Raw genomic sequence first — 23,738 nt, forward strand, 5'->3', positions numbered from 1 at the left:
GATATATATATATATCATATTTTTTGAAAAAATGGGTAATTTTACTTTAATTTGAAATAATTTAGTTGAAATAAAAGGACTTAAAAGCCTGTTTTATGTATAAACATTATATGTATTTTATATGCATGACATAAAAATGGATAACAGATTTTACTTCCTGAACATTTAATCCTACTGTTGAAAGCTTCCTCGGATTACTCCAGAGAAAAACATAAAAAATGATTACAGAGAAATAATGTCAGCAATGGAAGATATTCCCACTATTACAGAGAGAAATCTAATTCCCAGACTCCAACAGGATCTCAGCTAATGGTATTTGTGGTAAATGTAGAGTAATACGTTTATATGACATTAATGATAGTCTAATGTAGGAACTCAAGCATGATGTCAATAAAAAAATCTGACAAATCAAATATTAACGTTTTTCTCGTATCAGAGCTGGTAGAGTGCATCATAACCTAAACTCTGGTGTTCATGGATTTTAATATAAATCACTCTGTATGTAAAGTCTGTTGTAGTTTCTTAATCAAAGTGTTTTATTCTATGTTATAATAGTGTCCCTGCCTTTTAATTTGATCCTTTCCTTATAAACTTTCAGAAAATGAGCAAAGCTTTCAGATTTTAAAAACTGAAATATAATGCTTGAGACCGTCATTATATTTGTCCTCTAATCTGCTGTTTGATGCTGATTTATTTACCTCTGTCTTTAGATGTCACTTTAAACTAGGGCTGAAACAATTAATCAGAATAATCATAATTATTTGGTTATTGAAATAATTGTCCACTAATTTAGTAAATGTTTAATTCTTAACTTTGAGGAGTAATTATACTAAATGGTAAAAAAAATGTCTAAACATCTTGCATTTAGGATAAAAAAATCTGTAACCAAAAAACAATCAACAGATTAATCAATGTGCAAGATAGTTGTTAGTTGCAGCCCTACTTGAAACACACATGACCCACCTGCAGCAGCTGCTGCTTGAGCTTCTGCATCTCAGATAGGTTAAGCTCACTGAACAGGTCCGGGACAAGGCCGTCTCCCTTCCTTGTTTTAGCTAACCCTGTTCCATGGTGAAGGTGGCCGTTGCAACGATTGCTGTCCTCCATGTTGCCATTAGCAGCAGGGATGGCACTGCCGTTAGGAACAGTTGTTCCGCCGGTCTCCTCCGTGAATTTTAGACCCTCAACACCAGTGACAGTGAGAGCGAGATGCGCTCCTGCTCCATAAACGCTGTCACTCAGGCTGATGTGGTGGGCGAGTTCCTTCCGCAGATTGTTCTTCTGCTCGCGTTCAGTCTTGAGGGCATCTAGGGCTTCCTCCAGCTGTCCCTCAGAGATTTCCTTTAGACGCAACGCATCTTCCAGCTGGCTGTTGAGAAGAACAGTCTCCTCCTCCAGCACTTTGATTTCATGTTTCAGCCCCTCATACTCCACCTGTGGGCGGGAAAAAGGGGACACATTTTATTTACCTATCTGCATTGATTATTAACCACTAGCTCCAGTTTACAAATACAAAAATAAAAGTGGATAATTTTTACCACAAATAAACACCAACGATCCTTTTCATGTCCATATCTCAGGATACCTAGACTCTAATTTCATAAATTCTCCAAAGGCATAATTACTTAACGTCATAAGGAATTTAAGAAAATTATTTCTACAACATTTATATAAAATTGAGTCACATGCTTGGATGGATTTATAGAAGAGTGGATGAATGACAAATAAACTAATGGATGAATGGATGATGAATAAACAAACAGATGGATTAATTTTTGGATGAGTGAATAGTTGGATGGATGGATGGATGGATGGATGGATGGATGGATGGATGGATGGATGGATGGATGGATGGATGGATGGATGGATGGATGGATGATTAATAAACTGATGGATGGATGATAAAAAAAAAATGAAAGGATGGACTATTGGATGGATCGATGGGTGGACGATTTTGAATGAAAGAATTTTATGTTGTATTGGCCCCGGATTGCATAAACCACTTGGCTTCAGTATAAATCATGCAATTCACTAAAGGTGATTAAATTTGTAACAAAGTTTGTTTTATCTCAATCAGAAACTGCCCCATGGAACATCATAAAGGCCCATTTAGAAGTGTGACTCATTTATACGCTTAAGTGCAACAAAGGACGGCATTTCTTTTTGAAACTGATGACAAATCATTTAGGGATTGAATTTCCTTGTGACGGGTAAAGTGAGATCGCACACATGTCATGAGTGGGTGAAAAGTAACACCATAATGACGTGCAAACTCTAACCCAATAAGAGAATAAAGTGTTGATGATCATCTTTGTAACCTGGCTCTGCTTGAGTGTGGAAACCAGTTTCTGCAGGGTTATGTTCTCCTCCTCCAGCTCGGTGTAGTCCTGAAGCAGCCTGGTCTCTCTGAACTTGTACTCCTTGATCTCTTCCCTCATCCTGCTCCGCTGTAGTTCCAGCATCTCATTACTCTGAAGAAAGGATGAAACCGGAGCACCAGGGGGTGGGACAGGAAACACAAGGAGACACAAACGACACAATTTAATATTCAATAGTCCTACCACCTGACCATTGGTTATTGAAGAAATACTTACAACTGGGTCTGCCCTGAAAACATCTTTTACCATGCTGAAATATTTACAGACCAGTTGGTGTTGGTGCAGGTTTCATGTTGATGTTTGAGTATCAAAAATATTCTGATTTTAATAGTTGGTGATTTGATCAACTGTATTGGCTTCTATTAACTGTAAGTACACATTAAAAGCATAAATAAAAAGCTTAATTTTTGCTAAAATATGTAGGTTTTCAGAAGAGAGTTCATAGAAAGTAACAAAACAAAATCATGAAGAATTTCCTGAATATGTGAGCAGATGTACCCTGTTTTTGCTGCAGAGCTCCCTGCAGCTCCCCTGCAGCCCACTGTTCATACTGTTTGGCAGAAATGCTGACCCAAAGACCATTTGAGGAGAAGTGAAGACATTTATAGTGCTGAGACATGCTGAAAAAACCCTGATAATGTTTTTATTTGTGTGTGTTTCTCGTAAAAGTGAAGAAAAGTTAAGGTTAACATCAGCATAATAATCTCCAAAGGAGCAGAGGAGCTATTCCTGGGCAAGCTAAGATAAGAGAAATAGTGCCTCTACTGTGTCCTGGGCTGTCCCCTGGGCCTCCTCATGGTGGGACATACCTGTATCACCACTAGAGAAAGACATCCAAAGTGCATACCACCTCATCTCACTTTGAGCCTCCCCAGATGACGAACTCCTCACTTTATCTCTACGGGGGACAAGCCACACTGAACCACGGCCTCAGATTTGTAGTGGATTCTGATCCCAGCTGCTTTACAATTGGCTGTGAACCTCCACAGTACTTTCTTTGGATATTGGCAAGAGAAACACATCTTCAGCAGAAACGTATCTTCAGCAAAGAGCAGGGACAATATCCACTGGCCCCCCAACCAGACCCCTTCAGGCCCTTGTCTGCACTTAGAAATTGTGTCCATAAAGAATATAAACAGGACTGTTGACAGAGGGCAGCCCTGCTGGAGTCCAAAATGCACTGGGAACAAGTCCAATCTAATGCTGACATTGCAGGCCGAACCCCTTGCTTGTACAGGAACCTGAATGCCCTTAGTAAAGGGCCCCATAAAACATAGTTGAATGCCTTCTCCAGGGCCAAAAAACACATGGACCAGTTGAGCCACCTGCAATGAACCCTCGAGCACCCTGCAGAGGGTGTAGAGCTGGTCCAGAGTTTGACGGCCAGGACAAAATCCCACTGCTCGTCTTGAAGCCAAGTTTCGACAATCAGCCAGACTCCCTTCTCCAGCACCCTGGCATACAGTAGGCCTTCCCAGGGGGGCTGAGAAGTTGGATCCGACTATAGTTGGAACACATCCCCTGGTACTCCTTCTTAAGTAGGGGAATGAGTCTAATAGTCCATGGACACTGTTCCTGTTCGCAACTCAATGTTGAAGAAGCAAATCAACCATGAAACCCCCAGACCAGTCAGAGACCAAAGCTACTCGGGGCAGGTCTCATCCATCCCTGATGCCTTGGCACTTTTTTCCCCACCCCAGGAACTTCGGGCTGGTTGATAAATAAGTCTGGCACCACGTTATAGCAATAATAATGTGTATGTTTCTATAGATCACAAACATAGACTTTGTTATTCCTGTGTATGGACTCTCATCCCCAATGGCTGGTGCCCTGCAGCTTTAAGATATGTCTCTGCACATTTGAAACACCTGTTTATAATGTCAGCTTAATAACAGAGCTCGGTACCTATTTAGCTTTTAGATTAAGGTGTAAAGGAAAAGAGGATACATCTTAAAGGTGCAGGATACCAGCCATCCAAGACTAGAGTTTATGATCACTGCTTTAGACCAGAGGTTTTAACCCTGGTCTTTAAGGCCCACTGTTCTGCATGTTTTAGATGTGTCTCTGCTTCACCACACCTGAATCAAATGATTGGGTTTTAAGGTATTTAAGTCAGATCTGTCAAGACAGGAGAACACCTAAAACATGTTGGACAGTGGGCCCTGAGGATCAAGGTTGAGGACCTCTGCTCTAGACCACCCAGGGTCTTGGGTGGCCTTCTTTTTTTCCTTCTCTCTAAATCTTCCTACAGGATTTTTAGAAGACATCTACAGTAGGAACTTAGATGACATGGAAGAAATGTATATCACCTTAATTGTATGCTTTCTGTGTTGTTTAAGCTAAAAGCCATTTTTTGTTTATTGTCAGATTCCATCAGATTTGTACCCCCTTCTTTAAAGGGCTGACCGGGCAATTTGGATGGGAAACAGGGCCCAAACATTGCAGCTTCTTAGACTTAGAATTAGACAACTTTATTGTAATTTTGTATAAACAGAGTGTATACAAAAATAAATATTGTTTAGTACAGCTTTTCAGCCGGTAAATGGACATTTCCATTCCATAAAGTGCAGCAGTGAACAAATGTAAACCATGTGGGAGAGAAAAACATGGTGCAAAAAACACATTGATATGGAAGTTCAGAGCATTTATATATGGTGCAAATCTGTATTACTTTTGGGTTGGTGTTATCAGTGTGATGCAGAATGTGATAATGTGATAGGTGGTGACCCTGGGGACACAGTCGTGGCTCAGGACAGAGCCTTGAGGGGAGCCTGTGCTAAGGGAGATGACATCAGAGGTGTTCTGTCCGAAGCGGACTTACTGAGGTCTGTTTGTGAGGAAGTCTAGCAGCTACATTCTAGCATATTACCACCTCTGTACTTAACAGTAGAAATGAGTTTCTAACACTTTTTTCTAATTGTAGTAATGTTTCTTGTGGGACTCTATAGTTTTGCTTTCATCAGACCACAGGACATGTACTATAATATAGTGTGAAATATTTTTTCCTCAGTGAGTAACCTTGACTCTTTCTAAAGTGTATTTCCCTTCGAAATCGGGCTTTTTTAATTCTATGAATTTTGCTCTGCATAATAATAAACCTAATCCAATCTGTGTGATAATAAAACATGCCATCTGAACTAGTCATTAATTTCAAACAAGCTCTTTTATGTGGCAGACTTTCATTTCAACAACTGTTGTGTTTTTATCTCTCTGCAATAGAGTACAGCCCAGAGTATTTTCATCAGAACGAGTAGTGATCCATTTTGTGAATGACTGTGTGGTGGGTGATGGGAGCAGCCCAGTTAGCTCTGTTACCGCACATGTGCCGAGCTCAGGGCATTTCACTTATTCCCCAGCTTAGCACCGGATTTGCCCCCCACAATGGGGTCGTGGCCGTAGTGTCTGACCTCATGCTGAACTCCTCAGCTTCCCGGAACCATGCCTGCAGCCATACATGCTTGTAGTCAGAGGTACATGCAAGCATAATCCTTCTTTTTTGCTGTTAGGGAAATTTAAAGTCTTTGTGAAAGGGACCCCTTGACATTTCCCAAACCTTTAACCCAGTTAGTTAATTAAATTACTGGTGGTAGAAAGTTTGTTTATGCTGTGGTACAAATAGAAAATATTTAAAAGGAAAATGTTTTTAACATTCAGCTACAATCAAAACATTAGGCAAAGAAAATAATAATTTGCTAGGAATAAAAAAAAAAAAAAAAAAAACTTTTAATACTTTAAACAACCTTCCTTACATTTCTAAATATTCCTGAAATGTGTTGATTGAAGACACCTCTGTCATTTATTTAACAATATAAGCATTATAGCTGGATGGAGCTCAGCCCCCAGACTGTAATGGCTTAAAGTACATAAACTTCATGCAATATATATTACAGGTATGCCTTATTTGAGGTGTACTTAGCTGATAGCAAACCTTTCCATTTTGCCTTCATCTTTGTCTAATAAATTATTACTAGCTGGAATCTGCGGTACTAGGTGAGGTTATATTTAAATACTTTTAACAGTTTCTAATTCATAGTGCCGTGTAATTTTGTACTAAGAAAAAACTATAGATCCACATTAATAAAGGTCTTTATCCTTTTTAATTTACTAAATACAATGATAGTTATGAACTCATATCAAAGGGTGCAAATAAATCACTAAGGTCCGTAAATGAACTGGTATCTAGAGACCAAAAGAAAAAAAACACATTACTTTAATGCTTTATTATATTACAGAAATAATAAGACTTTAAATACCTAATGTTGAAAAACAATAAAAAACTCAAGTTTGAGTACATACTGTAAGAGAATATTTTATGCAGTTTACAGAAAGTTAAACTTAATTTACGTTACATTTAATTTGCAAATATCTTCCTTGATGTTTATCTATTATTATAATTTTCCAATAAAGGGGTTGTCTCATGTCTTATGCTAAATGCCTATAAAGGATGTTTATTTGGATGCTTCAGGTGATTTTATAGAAGAAAAGCATAAAACAGATTTTCGGCTCCTCTGGGGTCAGGTGTGCTATTTATCTAAGATGTGCTCCAGTTCCAAAACACCTGAACAAAAAAAATCAGATTTATTAAGACTTTTTAAAAGCTGTGTAGTAAATTGAATTGTTAGTTTACATTTTATAATTTGAGCAGATATTTACAAAATACTGTAACTTAGAAAATGTACCAAACATACCAGCAGACCTAAGGCAGAAAATGAAATAAACTAACAATATATTACATTTAGATAAAAAACTACAGCCCTGGTTTTGATTTTAGATATCATGTAAACTCACCTCTCGCAGCTCCTGCACCAGCGCGTTGAGCCTCTCGTTCTCCGCTTGGGTATTAGATGCCACCGAGCGGCTGAGTGTTACCTCCGTCTGCATCTCCAGCAGTCGGCCCATGTAGTAGGCTTCCTTGGAGGCTGACTCCTGCAGCAGCGTCTCCTCAATGGTCTCTCCATCCTCTGCAACCTTGCGCTGATTGCTGTAGGCCTGGCCAAACGCCTGGAGAGGTTGAGAAGGGAGAGAGGTTGAGAAGGGATAGGGACATCCATTCTGTCCTGTCGCACACAATGAACCACAGAATGGATTTGCAGCTGGTTGCCAGTTGGTCTCCAGGTAAAACTGCCGCTCCCTTGTGAAGGAGCCGTTGCTCACGAGCAACCTGGTGCGCCATTGCTGAGGGCTGATGTTTCACTGATCAATAGACACAGTGTTCCCATTTTCCTGACACAGGTTTTCACATCACTGGAAGCTGACTTGTCACGATGAAGGCGCCAAGGCTTGATTGAGGAAATCAAAGCAGATGTCAACAGAATAAACAGGACCAATCAAAGTAACGCCTCTTTGATGAGGTAGAGCTGTAAAAAGAACAACAACAGCTGCAAACCTGTTCCATTTTCCCAAAAAGGTTCATGGGTGTAGACAGAATTTCATAAAAAGAAAATGGTTTTCTCCTTGATTTCCATGAGGCAGCATTATTAGTCGGTCAATATACATTCTGAGGCCTCCTTCACTTTCTCAGCTCATCAGCAGATTATGGATCTTTGTTCTCTCTGATATGCAATCGATCAATGCAGCTCTGTCTGGATTTTTTGTGCTTAAATAACCACACAATACTATGAACAATTCATAGTCAGAAACACTAAAGGCTTTAGGACGTGGTTTCTGATTTATCAGACGGCCTGCAGGATAAACAGAGCCATATCACTGGGACAAAATGTATGAAGAGATTAAAAATAAATCCCTCCTACTGATAAACATCCTCTTCTCTCTACATTATGAATCATTTATGAGATACAAGTATCCATTATTTTCCATGAGACATGAGTCCTGTGTCCATCTTTTTTTTTTTCCTTCCACATCATTTTTCTGTTTCATTTTTTTAGGAAGATCTTAGTCGCTATGAAAACAAAGGATTTATTTACTCTGCTGCAGTGATGCTAAAAAAAGGCCTGTATGTTTGTGCATACGATGAGCAGATCTACCCTTATAAACCTTTATAGTAAATTCTTGTTGACCTTTTGTTTTTAGTTTTTCTGCTGTTAGAATATGGATCTTCATTGGACCCATACGATCTGATTGGAAAATAAACTCAATCCAACTGGCAGAATGTTTGCCCTCTATGTCTGTTGTCTTTGGATGGACTGGAGACCTCTGAGGATAAAAAAAACCAGGAAGAAGCTGAAATAAAAAATGTGTGGAGGCTCTTGGTGTGCTGGTTCTTGACATTTTTTAGCCAACTTCATGATGTTAGATCATTTCTATTTGGTCATTTCTTTGCCGACAGGCCTGAGTGTGACCATAGGAGTTCAATTCAGCTTAAAACATTTTTTTTTTTTTTTAGAATTTACTCACATTATCTATGGCTAATATTAGAAAAAAATGTCTTTAGATACTTTCTTAAAGCTTAAAACCAAAAGGCTAAGTTGAAAAAAATCCTGCTGGAATAGAATTTGGAATGTGACCTATCATTGAGTTTGCTGCACAGTACTAATGTTAAACTATTCAATATCTCAGGGCATAGATCTTAGTGAAGTATCGGACTGAGACCCTGCATCAGTAAATTCCTAAAACAGTTCAATCAGAGCATGTGGTTTAAAAACAGAAACTCATTATGTGCAGGCAAATTGGGGAAGAATAGAGGCCTTTACACTAATGTCCCTAGAGAGCCTCTAAATTCAACAGGAGGTTTTGTTTTGCCTTTAAAATAATAGTTACAGTCAGAGCTGGCATATGAATTGAGTGAGCAATAACCAGTGTACTGAAAAGCATGCAAACGCAGAACATTTCAACCTTCAAGCACAAACAACCTGCCCAAGGCTTTAAAATAATTAAAAATAGTAATGCACAAAAAAGACCCATAGCTAATTTATTTTCATCACTAGGAGTACTTTTACTCTATTCCAGTTTTTTCTCTATTATTTCTCCTTTCAGATTCCCACCGAGTCTCCCTGCTGTCCTCTCTTGCTCTCCTGAGAGCAGCATGGGGGTTGTAGTGAATGACTTGATTATAAAGGACGAGCGTGTGGACCTACACACACACAAAATCCACAGCTGATTAATTCCAGGCATAGAGTGACAGAACAAGCTGGTTTCTCACTTCAGATGAGTTGCCAATGACATGTGGGCAAGCCTTGCAGCAAAGCAGCTGAGGCCGGAATGTGAGAAAAGAAAAATCTGGAGTGTTTTGGGGGTTTCTCGGTCCTGAATGGGTTGCTCCTGGTAGGTTGCCAAATAAACAATGAAGTCTTCGCATGGTCGCTGCCCCAACACAGTAAGTAGTGACACAATAATAAAGCAGCACTGAAGCAAAAATAAGGAATGTAATGTGCTTTAACTTATCCAGACAAGCTTTTTTTCTTTTTTTACTGTTTTATTTAAAAGGAGAAAAACACATCTGTGGTAACATTCATTTTGAATTCAAACTACCTAAATTTTCCTCTTCACTGAAAAGGTTAATAAACAAGGGGGGCATGCAGAACCGGCGCCTAACAGCCACATAGAGAGACACAGTGTCCCAGTTCCAGACAGTGAATCAGGCGCCACTCATCCAGAGAAGCACAGGAAGCATAACGAGGAACAGCAGATGTTTTTATAACTGACCTCTTTCATGACATGCACTTCTTCTCCACTTAAAGAAATCACAGTGAATGGTAATGATGGACATGCCACAGCCTTTAGAAGCTCCGGATGCTCACCAATGAGTTTCCAACACTAAAAGCTGCATCATGTAGTTTTTTATGTGACTCTAATGACATGATTGGAACTGATTGTGCATGACTATAATGGTAAAGGTATTAGTCCCTTTGTTAATGTACTTCTTTGCAGTCAAACAACAGTGGAGAGTACAGTTCCACCAAGAATTTATTAACTAAAATTGGACGACTTTTGGCTGAAAGTCCCTTAAACTTTTACCAACTATAGACAAACTGCAAAATTTAACATATTTAGACCAATTACTGTGCAACAATAAGAGTTACGGAGATTCAACACACTTAAAAAGCTAAGAAGACTCACATTTTCTATTTTTAGTGTAAATGAGGAGTAAACAATGAGATCAAAGCTCTGAGCTCTATAACCTTTTATAAAGGATATTTTACTTTCTTCAATATTTTGAACCAAGTTTGCACTTTATTCAGGTACTAAGAGATTGAAAGAGAGCAAGACTTCCAGCAGATAACAGGAAGCCTGGCTGGAGAATAACAGAGTTGGTCTGTATAATGGTTTTAGGTTTTTAACTTCTGGAAATGTTGGCTTTCAGAGCTGAAGGGACTACACGTAGATGTAATGATTCTCATTGTTTTTTCTACTCTGTTTTGTCACAGTTGTTTTTTTATACTAATCTAAGCCAGTTCACACTCTGCTTTTATGTCTACTTAGCTGGAGTTTTGTTAGCAGTCTTTTACCTGTTTTCACCTAATCCATCACCTCTTTATATGCAGTTGTGATTCATCAATTCTTTGTCAGTTTCAACTGTTCTCTCTTTAATGTCGCATTGTGCAATCTTAAGATCATATTCCTTACAGGTGTACACATTCCTGGCAAATAAGGTTGACTCTGATGTTATGCTCTCGATTTTTCTAAGTTTACTTCCCTTAATAAACATCTATCCAACAACATTCTGCCACCTATGTATCTGTGTTTCGTTCTCCAAAACAAAACATGACCAATGACTTGCTATTCACTAATGTAAGATGCTAAAAAGCCCCTTTTTAAAGGTAAACACTGTCTCAGACAAATCACCTCAGCTCATATAGATAACTGCGTAACTTTGAAGGCAGAAGGACTAGAAAAAAGGAGTTCAAAGCTGTTGTTATGGCCTATTTTTAGTATAAGGGAAATCAAAATTGACAATTAATAAATCCACCCCCATCTCCCGAAAAAATAAAAAACATGACTGAAAATAGGCCAAAGAACTTTAATCAGGGAATCTTTACTAGAAAGTCGTTTTACTAAGGTGATATTATCATGGAGTCTTTCATAGGAGTTCAGTTAAGTTCTCTGAACAAAAAACATTTAATGTCTTCATTCTTGGGGCTTCTTTTACCTTTTCTGCTTTAGTTTCCAGACAATAGAATCTTGCGCTAAAGATATGCATCCCTGGGGCCACACCAGGAGGAGCAAAAACAGCACTGCTGTTTGTGAGAGAAGGAAGAGGAGGAGGGGCAGGAGGAGAGAACAACCCTGAAATCCCTCCTGTTGTGTTGCATCCCATAATTGGGAGTCAGGGGATGGCTTTAGGGTGTGAAATAATGTACTTTCTAAGATAATGCCTCAAACAAGAAATTGTTTTGCACATACAGCATTATGAGATGGCCAAATCTGATATAAAACAGGATCAAAATGTTTACCTATCAGAAATATTTCCGATGAATGGATTCATAGCAGGTTTGATTAGATTTTTAAGGCCAGAGGACTTAGTGAAAATGCAAGGGGCTACAGTGAAAATGAGAATATCAAACCAGCATTTAGCATAAAGGACGTTTAAATGTGGTAAATTCCCTGAGCTCCAAAAGAAATATCTTCATCATCATCAATGGTCCAGCAGAGATGAAGGAAACAAGAGACTGTCTATGGAAATACTCATTCTTACTGTCAACTAGCTATTGACTTTGCAGAATTCGCTCCTCCTAGTTGAGCATGTCATGAGAGTAGATACTTCCTTGCATTGTGTTATTTACTCTACAGATTATTTAGTAAGAGCAAAGAGGAAAAACTTCCTTTTGATAGGAAGAAACCTCCAGCAGAAGCAGGCTCAGTGTAAGATGCCGTCTGCCGAGGCCCATTGGGGTATTATGAGACTTATGGACTAAAACTTGTAGTTGTTTCCGCAGGACAGGAGCCTAAAAGCTAAATGATCTGCCTCCCATTCTACTTTAAGAAAGTCTAGGAGTCACTTATAAACTTGCATATTGAGAGAACAGTGCTCTGTTAGGAACATAAGGAACAATCAGATCTCTGATATAACATAAGGCGTGATTGTTTAGGGCTTTATAATTGAGTAGGATTTATTAGGTAGCCAATGAAGAGAATCAAGGATAGGAGAAATATGATCTCTCTTTTTTTAATGATCTCGTTTTTTTCATCAGAACTCTAGTAGGAGGATTTTGGATTAACTACAATTAGGGGACTTCCTGATAAAAGAGATCTATATCAGTACAGTTCTATTTTTTTCTCCAATGTTGCATTATATTTTATGTTATCTCTGTTTTTCCTATCATAGTAGCTAGATCTGGTCTGGTGCTCTGTTTAGTTATGGCACCCTCCGGGTGGGAGGTATCAAAAAGGCAACTTCAATTGTAGATGAGTAAGGGTGTGCAAAATAATCGTCATGACGATGCATCACAATTCTAATTTTTGTGATCTACTGCATCGATTCTTGAAGGCAAGAATCGATTATAAAAAAAAAAGAACAAATAAAATACATTAATGGTTGGCGCACATCAGCCAAACCAAGTGGAATACAACTTCCAGTCCAGCAGATGTCGCTGCGGATGTGTTGACGCTCGCTGCCTTGTGTCACAAGGTGCTCTAATTGCAACCATCTGTATTTGCTCTCTTTGATTCTTCTGACAATGAAACTGGCTTGAAGCTCATCTGAAGCTAGTTTACCATCACTTGCTCTAACGTAGAAACAATTTATAGATCAGAGACTCTGTTTTCCTTTTGAGAGTCTGCTCACACTGATCCTGGTTCTGCTGGATGTTTCTTTCTGTTAAAAGGGTGCTTTTCCTCTCCACTGTCGCTGCATGAATGCTCGATGTGAGGGATTATTTTGAAGTCAATGACATAATGCAAGAAATATCTACTGTCGCTTTATGGTCATCAAGGAGTAGCAAATTAAATGCCAATAATTCAATAGAATGAGCTAGGTTTCTAGATAAAAAAACTTATAAACAGTCTGTCCGTAGGGTTTGATGGCATTGTCTCTGTAAAGTGCATTGAGATTAAATATGTTCTGAGTTGGCAAATAATAAACAAGCTGAATTTAATTTAATTAAAACAGGATTTGTCCTTTTTTTCCAGTAAAAGTTGTAGGTGTAGTAAAATATTAGTCTAATGTAATCACAGTAGTGCAGGATACTCTCCTGTCATGCACAGCAATAGTGTTGGTCAAGTCCTGGTGGACCTCCCAGCCAGCAATTAGGAATTTCAGAACCACGGAGAGAGGCAATCGTAACTGCAGATCTGAATTGAACTTAAACTTTATTGATCTCACAATGGAGAAATTTATCTCTGCATTTGACTCATCCCCTTGGGGAGCAGTGGGCTGCCATTGTGTGGCACTCAGGGAGCAGTCTGGGGTTAAAGTTCTTGCTCAGGAACCCAGAGTGGAGGCTGTGGGGATCGAACTGGGTACTTACAACCTTCTCAGAGTACAAGCGCCTAGCTCTAACCACTAGGTCAGCACTCCCTCCCCTACACTGCTGCCGAGTGTGTTGGAGTGTGTGTGTTTATACAGATATGAGTGGACGGAATCAGATAACTTGTCATTAGCATATCCAGAGCAGAGCTAAGGAGGACGGCAAAAACTTGACTTTTATTATCGATTTTTTGTATTTGTTTGATTGCTTGACCTTCAATAAACAAAATATCTAAATGCATTTGCGTGAAACTAACCAAACCATTGAATTAAACAGAGATAAAATTAACAAAAATATAAAACAACAGGTGGGCGAACTCAAAAATAACCACAAAACTCTGACAAAATGTTAAGGAGACACTTATTTACTCTGTAAAGTTTATAAAACATTGTCTTACTCAGGTTTGTACTTTCAGTGTGTACTTCTATGACACAATGAAAGAAATACAATACAGAACAAAACTCTTCTGCCTCTAGTAAACTCAACTAAAACTAAATCCTAACTTGCTATATGTATCATGTATCCTCATTTAAGAGCAGTATCTCCTGCTTGATAGTCTTGTTGCCTGTGTTACATTTTAGTAAATCAAATGTTTCTAAAGCACGGCCATATATATTGCATTGGCTAGTGAAAAGATAAACTGATTTTAATCAGAAAAAAGGATACAAGATAAAGCACTTTCTTTCTAGCCAGGACACTTTTCTTAATGTTTACCCTACAAAATATGCAGAGAGAGGAGCTTAATTTACTTTATGGGTGAACTTGCCCTGCAACCGGAGGGTTGTTGGTTCAACCCCCAGCTATGGCTTTCAGTGTTGTTGTGACCTTGGACAAGACACTTCATCTGCCTTGCCTACTGATGGTGGTACTTGGCGTACGAGTGTATGGCAGGCCTGCTTTTCTCAGGGAGCCCCAGGGCAGCTGTGGCTACCATTAAGCTTGCCATCAGCAGTGTGTGTGTGAATGACTGAATGTAGTGTAAATTTCTTTGGTAAGGTTTTCTGACTTGAAAAAGTGCTATATAAGCACAGGCGATTTACTATATACCTCCTTCTTTTATAAAAGGGTGTTTGTTTTTGGAGAGATTTAAAAGGGTAGTGGAGGAGTATAAATAACTGAACAATAGATTTGACTGGAGATACAAATGTTAAGCTATGCAGAAGAAGGGACAAAGCAGACTGTAACTCAGGCTTAGGTCCTTCAGTTTTTGTAGCAAGATCTTATTTTCTATTTTATAAGTCTGAAGTGGGGAATGTGATCTCTTCTGCCACCATTTGCTGGAATAGCAGCATCATAAATAACTTTAAAAAGCTCAACAAGCTGATAAAGAAGGCTAACTCTGTTCCAGAAACTCCTCTAGAACCTCCAGAGAGGATTTCATAAAGTGGAATTGTTCATGAAATTAATGTTGTCCATAATGAATAGGGTTGTCACGATACTAAACTTTTCAACTCGATACCGATACTAAGGAAAATATTCGATTCTCGATACCATTTTTGATACCACAAGGATAAAAACAAAGACTCCAAAATTCTACAGAAATATTTTAATTAATAAATAAAATACAATAAATAAATACAACAAATAATAAGAACAATATTTTGAGGTTGTATGCTGTGCACAATATTAAGCAAGCTTGATAAAAAATTTATAAAATTAAAATTAAGTTTTCCTTACTTGGCTATGCTTTGCACACATAACAATGACACTAGCCAAACCGGTTAAGAAACAAAAATAACTCTCAGCAGCTGCACCTCTTACAAAAAAAAAAGTGTGAAACTGAAAAGTGCACAGAATTATTCAATCACACAGTGTTCTGAAAGTGCATTGTCCTCTTTTTTTGCACTTTAGATGAATGACTGCTTAGGTGCCACTGGTGGTGGCACAGTATCGATACTTTTAAAAACGAGTATTGTATCCGGATACAACGTTTCAGTATCAATACTTTTTTGAGTATCGATACTTTTGACAACGCTAATAATGAATTATAGTCAACTGTTAGCACCCTCTTCAAAAGATTGTTAAACAACAAAAGAATGTAAGTCAAGGGCCTCTCCAGACCCACAGCAAGGCAGTTTGTTATTAAAGGCAAATGAAAATGCAAAGTGAGTTTATATAGCTAATATTCGTAGCGAGACAATTCAAAGTGCTGTACATGCACAAAAGAAACATAATATAATAAAAACACATTAAAAAGTAAATTGTATTGGCGTAAAGGTAATTAAACAACACAAAGGGATCATCCCTCCCAAAAGCTATTAACATATACAACTCATATAAAACCCAAAAGAGTCACAACATTTATACCTTAAAGATAAATAAAATACTTTTGAATTTAAATAATTTGAAATGAAAGATTTTTACCTGTATATTTACTGCAGCAAGACCCTAAAATAGAGGTATGATATAACATGTGAGCAATGAGTAAACAAGGAACAGAGGGGAGGGATTCAGCAACGCCCAGCACTGCCAATGTGATGGATATGTCAGTGATCAGCCTTATTAACACTGACTGATGTATTGGTGTTTAAATTCTAAATCTGCAGACTGCATTTTATAAACACACACTGTTTGTTCTACTGTACAACCAGCAGTTGGCTCATAGCAACATTTATGTCTACTTATCATGATCCATGCAAATATTTTTTTAGGCTTTAAAAGGATTAAGAACATACTTATAAAATATTGTTTTATTTGAAGAGGAACAGGTTTATTTACTGAGGGACAAGGCCAATTTTAAACATCATTCTATAAGATAGCCGTATAAAAAATCATCCGCTTCTAATTTACTGGAAATGTATTTTCTCCAATGTTTTCCTTAGGACCAACAAAAACAGACGGCCTGAGTTTCACTTCCAATGAAAGGCTCTTTTAAAATCACCACACTAATCAGACTGATGAGCATAAGGTTAAATTTCGCAAAGTGACTTAATGCATATATCAGCAACACCCATCAAAACATTTTAGAGTAGCCCATTAAATATTGAGTTCTTTATTATTTTCAAATATTGATGTCTGACTTGTTTCTCTGGAAGACAGTGATTAATTACACAAATAAATAAAAAATCGAAACTAAAATCAAATCAAATAATAATAAGTCTGCTATAGGGTTCCTTAATAATTGACACAATCGTGCAGCATGGGCATGGTTTTAAAGCTTGTAATTTTTTACATATACAGTAGCTGCAGACCCAGCAGCCAAACACTAGACAGTAGTAGCCTACCTTCTATAAGTTTATAAAAAACAAACAAATAAACTCTCATATTTTATTACAGTAAAAAATATCACAAGAACAACATGTAGATAATGACTTTTTAAACAATCTCTGGTTATGACCACAGCGTGGGTGGCAATTTTTCATTATGCATGTGTGATGAGACGCAGAGCCATATTTAGCCCTCTAACAAGGACGCTGAAATGTCGCCATCAGCTTCCGAGGCACGATAGAAAGTGCCAAGTCAAGAGATCTGTCATCTATAAAAACACAAGCACATGTTGCCTCAAGAAGAGGAAAGCGGGGCAGTCACAGCCAGCACGGGCTGCAGCAGCACAGAAAATCATCAGGATTTAATACCCATTTATGTCCATCTTAAGTTTGTCAGATTTGATCAAAAATAATCAATAAATACAGAATGAGGTCAGGTCCAAGCCTGAACCAGCAGAGATGTTTACGGCTTATAGCATCATTTTAGAGCAACCCGACACACTGTGCTGCATGATATAAATCCTTTAGTTAAATTTCCTCAGCTGCAGGAAAGCTCCATTACTTTGCAGCCAAACCACTGAGGTTGTATGACGGGTTCACAGATAATAATGGGGTATAAAATGCTTTCCATTGCTTTAATGCTTATTGTCTCTCAGATGACAAGGTGTTATTATGCTGACACAAGAAAGGAAAAACCTAATAGGTTTCATATTAAAAGCTCTTTCAGTAAGATAACACAATGAGGACAATACAAGCTGAGCTGCACCATCTGCCTGTGGATAAGCTATGGGCTGTTCCAAGTTATTCAACTTGGCTTCACATCCAGACGCTTGGATATTTCCCTGGTTTGTGTTTATGTCGTATTCAACTTAAAGGACAAGCAGTTGGTGGGAAAATTTCATTTAGTTTCCTGGGAATGTATGTACAACAAAATAAATCAAACGGTAAAATAATAACTGCAACTGTGGTATGTATATCATTGTTCAAGTGATTGATTTAACAGTAGACAGGAAGCAGTGCCGTGTCTGAGTCTATCAGCCAATGAGAGGACAGCCTCTGCACGCTGAAAGTATGTGCCTTCCGTGTCATCATGACACAGGCAGACACCCACAAACACACACTAAACATACATAGCCTGAAGCCAACTTCTGCAATCTTTTTGGTGCCATTCATTTAAACGCCGTCAGGCAGAAGCACAAACAACGTAGACCACTCACTAGCTGGATAAATGCATTTAGACAGATGGAGGGAAGGAAGAAAGCAAAAATGAAGGAAGGAAAGAAAAAGGCAAGAAATGAGTGCAGGGCAACAGATCAGATATGAGCTCAGTTCTTAATGTAAAACAAGCAATCATTCACCCAAATGACAGCTGGTATTTATTTTTAAATGATTATAGTCCCTTAAAAAGTATTTATGTCCATTAGGCAGTTTCAACTTATTTGACACCACAACCTCTAACTTAAAGTGTCTTAATATGATTTTATGTAGAAAACCCCCCACATTTTTATCCCCTTTATGGGTTACTTTTAAATGGCGTCATTGTTGTTTGAACTGTTCATAAGTGAGGGATGGAAAACAGAAATAAAATTCCTTGAATGTGCCCCCTTGTATTCTGTTCTAACTTATGGCATGTATTTGCATCTAGCTATAATGAGTCAGTAGTTAGAATCAAACCTTTTCACAAAGCAGCTCATTCCCAGTCAGATAACACAGAAAGCATTTGTGGACAACAATAGAGAAGCTCTGCTCTAGATTTCCATTTAGATCTAGATCTATTTAGATCTTAACTTTTTAAGATGTAGTTCAAGATGTTTCGGCTTGTTTTCCTGCATGAATGGGAAGCTCCTTCCTAAATTTTTAATCCGCCTGCAACTTTGAAAGTTCTCCCAGTTCCTTAAGAAGCAAGTATCCAAACCTGCATGAAGTTCCCAAATTCACTAAAGTAATGGGGGGTCCAGCACAAAATTCAGTGGTGATTTTCTTCACCGATTCATTTTAGCACAAAGTCCTCTTCTAATCAGAGCACCTTCTTTCAGATATTTGTTTTAACCTCTATGTACAGTAGCTGTGAAAAACTGAACAGCACTTCAGAAATAAGTGGGATGAGCACGTATGACCGCCTTACATAAACATATCAACAGAATGATTGACAGTTAGGAGGACCACTTATTTTCATCCACCCGGAAAAAGAACATCCTCCACTATACCTTTAAGTATTGCTATCAGACACATATCACTGACATTGTTTTTTTTAAACACATTTTAACGTCTTACATGAGCAATTATTGTGGTTAGTTTAACTGAACATAACTAAATATAAAGAGAACTAAGTTTTTAATGCCTCACAAAAAAATTTGATGTAATGTTGCATATGAGATCTACAAAAGATTTTACAATATTTCCAAATGAAATAAGTAGTCTGGCAAAGTTTAAAAGCTCAGAAAGATTTAATTTATTTAGCGGCCTTAAGCTGAAGGTCTCTCTCAGTTAAACAAAACCGAACAAATACTTAAAAAATCGTGAATTTCTCTCTCACTCTCTTGCAGCCTGTACTGTACGAAGAGCCAACAGCTTCTTCAACTCAAAGGTGCCATTCTTATATCACACCCTCTGTTCTTGCTTTTGGAACACTCAGACCAAGCATTGCAAGCCAACTTCATGGTTCAGATAAACGGTTCCTATCAGCTGTAACTGCACCATGGTATGATTCTCCATGGCAGGAAATGGACGGCGTGATCTGCTCCAGAAACTGCATTCTGTTGTGCTAAAAAGCCTTCCAAAAGTTGGAGTGAAAGCATTGTTAGTGTTTTTCTTTTTTTATTAAAATGTTGGATCTTTGAGTTTCCCACACATGATCAAGGATCAGAGCCATTCCAGAATATTTTCTGATTCTGGTTATGGTCCGATTTGTCTATGCAACATAACACTCCATGTTGCTTGCTCTTATACTGCACTATAGGCTCTCAACTTAGGCACAGTAGCTCATAGATATTAAGTAGCAGCCTTCTATTAGAGCTAGACTGTGAAGGCCTTTATGGCTTTTGTATTTTTCAAATAGAGAGAACTTGGTTAAATATAAAATGAGGATTTAGTGCAACCAACACTTTTTAATATAAAATAGCCTTAGTTGCACACAAATGTCCTCTCTTGGTACATCTCACCATGTCTGATTACATGTTTGTGAACAATTGTGACTGAAATGACTGATGAACTCATTCTTACCCACTACCACCTCTGAATGTGTGACATTAAAACAACAGGAACGAAATGAAAAGAAATGAAAAGAGCAGAGCAAAAGGATATCAAAACTGACTACAGTTTCCAGAGTTATTTTCTGTTTTGAGAAAATGAAAACTGAAGAAGCATATCAGCTTGTTAGTGGAGGATTTTTTATTTTGTGAATAGAAAAGTTTTCCCCAAATGAAGAGTGGCTGAATTTTTGCTTTGCTTTAAGAGTTTGCAGCACACACAGCTAAAGTAGACCACTAATCAATACAGTATCCTGCAGGCAGGGGTGTCCTGCTCCTACTGTATTTCACTGCAGCAAAAGATAGCTTTCTGTAATACCGATTCTGTGCAGGTTTAGCCCTCTCTAGAGAATGTCTTCAGATTGATTCCCTCTTCCTTTCATAGGAGACACACAGTTTCATATCAAGCAAAAAAAAGAAAAAGAGCCAAGTAATATTTCAAAGCTGGATGGCTTTTGATTACCAGACTGGGCTGCATGCCTAATCTGTTGCTATCGTCACAGGTTGACATAGCCAAAACTGCAAACCTAGATTTCATCCTCCTCTCTCTTCTTAACAAAAACAAAAATTTTCATAATTTCAATCACACAGATGTGATTTAAAACCCAACTACATTTACGTCTTTTTGAAGTATAGATGCAGTTACGCTTTTTCCTCTGATGCATATTGAAATCACTCACTTATGTGAGCCATGTTTGCACCAGCATGCACTGATTCGCACAATATGTGCTACACTACACACAATAGAGTGCCGCTTCGTTCTGACATGATACATTTTCACAAAGCGAGGCAGAAATCGATGGATAATTACCACTTTACTCCAAGGGGTAGTGCAGGGGAGGACAGAGGAAAAGGGGGAGGCGGGTAACAGGAGACAGTGAGCTGATGGTGCAGAGGCGAAAAAAGGAGGGGAAAAAAAAACACCATCACAACAGGCATTGATTTAGCTCCTCTGGTCTGTCCATGTTTACCGCCCTCGTTCTAACCCCTGACACAATTAACAAAGTAGAAAGCAGAAGAGGTGGAGCTAAAAAAGCCCCACCTGAAATAGAGTCTTTGTCACTGGTGGAAGGCTGATTTACATTTTCTCTTTGTGAGTGAAAAAATGTTGCTAAGTGAGTTTAGGGTGACAGATTCTTCTTAATTTGACTGTTTAATAGTCATACCAGCGACATTTTGTTTGGACAGGACAGGTAATGTTAAATTTGTCTAAAACAGGACTTTTATATTACACTATTTTATGCAAGATCTTGTAATTCTGGTCATCCCACATAAGACAGATCTCAAATTGTTTGAGAACCTAAATGAAACACTTTATGTAGGAGATAAAGCCAAGAGAGAACTACAGAGGTTTTATCATTATGTCTTAAATGATCATTCATATTGACCGCTCCAGGGTGTACCCCGCCTCTTGCCTGTAGACAGCTGAAGTTAGCCACCAGCACCCCTCGCAACCCCACTTGGGATAAGCGTGACAGAAGATGGATGGATGATAATTCATATTAACACACTGTCCGGGCCATTACTCCAGCTCTAAATACTGCTGTGATGGCATCCCCTTCCTTTAGCCTCTTATTTCATCCTATCTGAGTTAGATCTGCCCAGAAACAGCACTAACAAGCCAGAGCCGTGGGGACTGAGTGCCTCCGTCACTGCTTGGGCAGCTATTCATAGATGCTTAAGGCACAAAAATAAACACGCACACAAAGTTACAAGGAATGAGTTTGATTGAGCCGAGCAGAGAAAGAAACATGAGCAAAGAGAAGTGAAAGTGTCTCTGTATAAAGTGAGCAAACTCTCCAGAACAAGACAGCGTCCAAGTCCAGCCTCAGTGGGCTGCTTTACTTGAGCCCTGCAGGCAGCAAACTGATTTGGTTTACAGGCTGAATAAAAAACAGTGTGGGAATAAATTTTTTTTTTCTAGAACCTGCTTTTAATTTTTATTTCTATTGGATCCTAATAGAATAGATAGATCCTTGTGTTTCATTTCCATTTGAGTACAACTAGATCTCTAACCAGCTTGAATTTGGATTGGGATATTCAACCAGAGAGAGTTTGACAAAAAAAAAAAAAAATATGCAAACACAGCAGCCGGCATGCAAACCTGGCTGCCTTCTATGAGAACTCTGACACTCTCAGTGCACCAATCAGGCACTAGAAATCTTTATTCTTTTATCTTTAAAATCAGACCCTGATGTTTTTCTAAGGATTGTAATGAAAAAAAATCATTTATCCACATTCTATCTTATTCAATAATTTAATATAATAAAAACTGACCCAATTTCTGCATCCACAAATATCTCACTAACCATGTTTAGACTAGAATGCATTTCATATAGAAAACAAGCAAACAACAACAACAACACAAAAGTTGTTTCATTTATAGATGAGGATAAAAACAGAAGGTATTATGTCTTAAATAAGCAGATGACCATTAAGGACATATTTTTCAGTGTCTGACCTGCAGATCTCTGCTGAGATTGACCGTTTGAACTGTCTTATTGGGTAGCATTTCTTGTACTGGAAACCAGTAGTTTATATAGCACTAGAAAGAATATTGTCTATTTCAGCAAATATGGTACCATTATATCTGCAGACAGGTCAAGTAAATAAATACACTGATGAACTTTGAAGGAGGTTTCGACAGGATTCTTAAATAAAAAAATAATGACGGCTCTCTTCCCAGAATGTTAAGCAGTGCTGAGAGATGTTTTCATTCCTCTCAGCACCAGAGGCTGTTCCCTTTTCCATCTGCAGTTTGCTTCCCCCTGATAAGGCACCTCTCCAGAGAACATGGAGCAGAGAAATGATGGTTATTGTAGTGGCAGGTCTGCTCTCTCCCTCACACAGAGGTCTGTGACGGGAATATAAGAAGAACTATGTTTTTTTTTTTGTTTTTTTTTTTACTGGGGACAGAATATCATGCAGGCAAAATCTTCCTCTGTCGGAGCAGAGGTGGAGAAATACCCCCAGTGCAAATGCCGACAGATCAGAACAAAGAGCCTTGCTTCATATGGCTCATATCAGATCTGTGCTGAAAATCAAAGTATCTGTTTAACGCTGTTTCCTAAAAAATATTCTAAATTACTGCTAAAATAATGTAACATCTTAATTATTACAGGAATAAAAACAAAAAAATTGTAATGCTGAGTTTATTATTATTTTTTTTCCAAATCTTTTTATTGAAAAGTCAGAGCTAGAAACAATAGATCGTCTTCATGGTTACAAAAGGCATTCCATTTTTCAAAACTTTATACACATTCAAAAACCACACCCTCCCCCAAACCAGACTGGACCCAAAAATAATTACAATTATTGTGATTGTAATGAATCAAATGAGTTAATTATTTTAATAGGGATTTAGATTAAAAATACAGAATCCACATAAACAGTTAACAGCTCAGCTGAGAGACAGGAAATCCTCCTTATATGTAGCAATCAATTTTAACAATACAGTTGTACTTAAATATCAACTTTTCAGGCCAAGGAATGAAAAAGGAGCCTTAAAACCGCATCCAGTCATTCACACACTGACCCCTTGCT

General features: G+C 38.1%; 1 protein-coding gene across 3 annotated transcripts in view; it reads right to left on the reverse strand.

Moving 5' to 3' along the window:
* Window positions 1-23,738, reverse strand: part of LOC107097966 (protein bicaudal D homolog 1-like) — a 39,365-nt gene that overhangs the window by 9,861 nt on the left and 5,766 nt on the right. For all 3 annotated transcript variants that reach the window (XM_015395358.1, XM_015395359.1, XM_015395360.1), the window contains exons 2-4: window positions 7,167-7,379; window positions 2,319-2,471; window positions 964-1,434 (exon numbers count right to left, since the gene is read on the reverse strand). In XM_015395358.1, the coding sequence (XP_015250844.1) occupies window positions 964-1,434; window positions 2,319-2,471; window positions 7,167-7,379 (837 nt within the window). The remainder of the gene's footprint in view (window positions 1-963; window positions 1,435-2,318; window positions 2,472-7,166; window positions 7,380-23,738) is intronic.

This window comes from Cyprinodon variegatus, unplaced genomic scaffold, assembly GCF_000732505.1.
Source record: "Cyprinodon variegatus isolate N-32 unplaced genomic scaffold, C_variegatus-1.0 Scaffold737, whole genome shotgun sequence".
Classification (NCBI taxonomy): domain Eukaryota; kingdom Metazoa; phylum Chordata; class Actinopteri; order Cyprinodontiformes; family Cyprinodontidae; genus Cyprinodon; species Cyprinodon variegatus.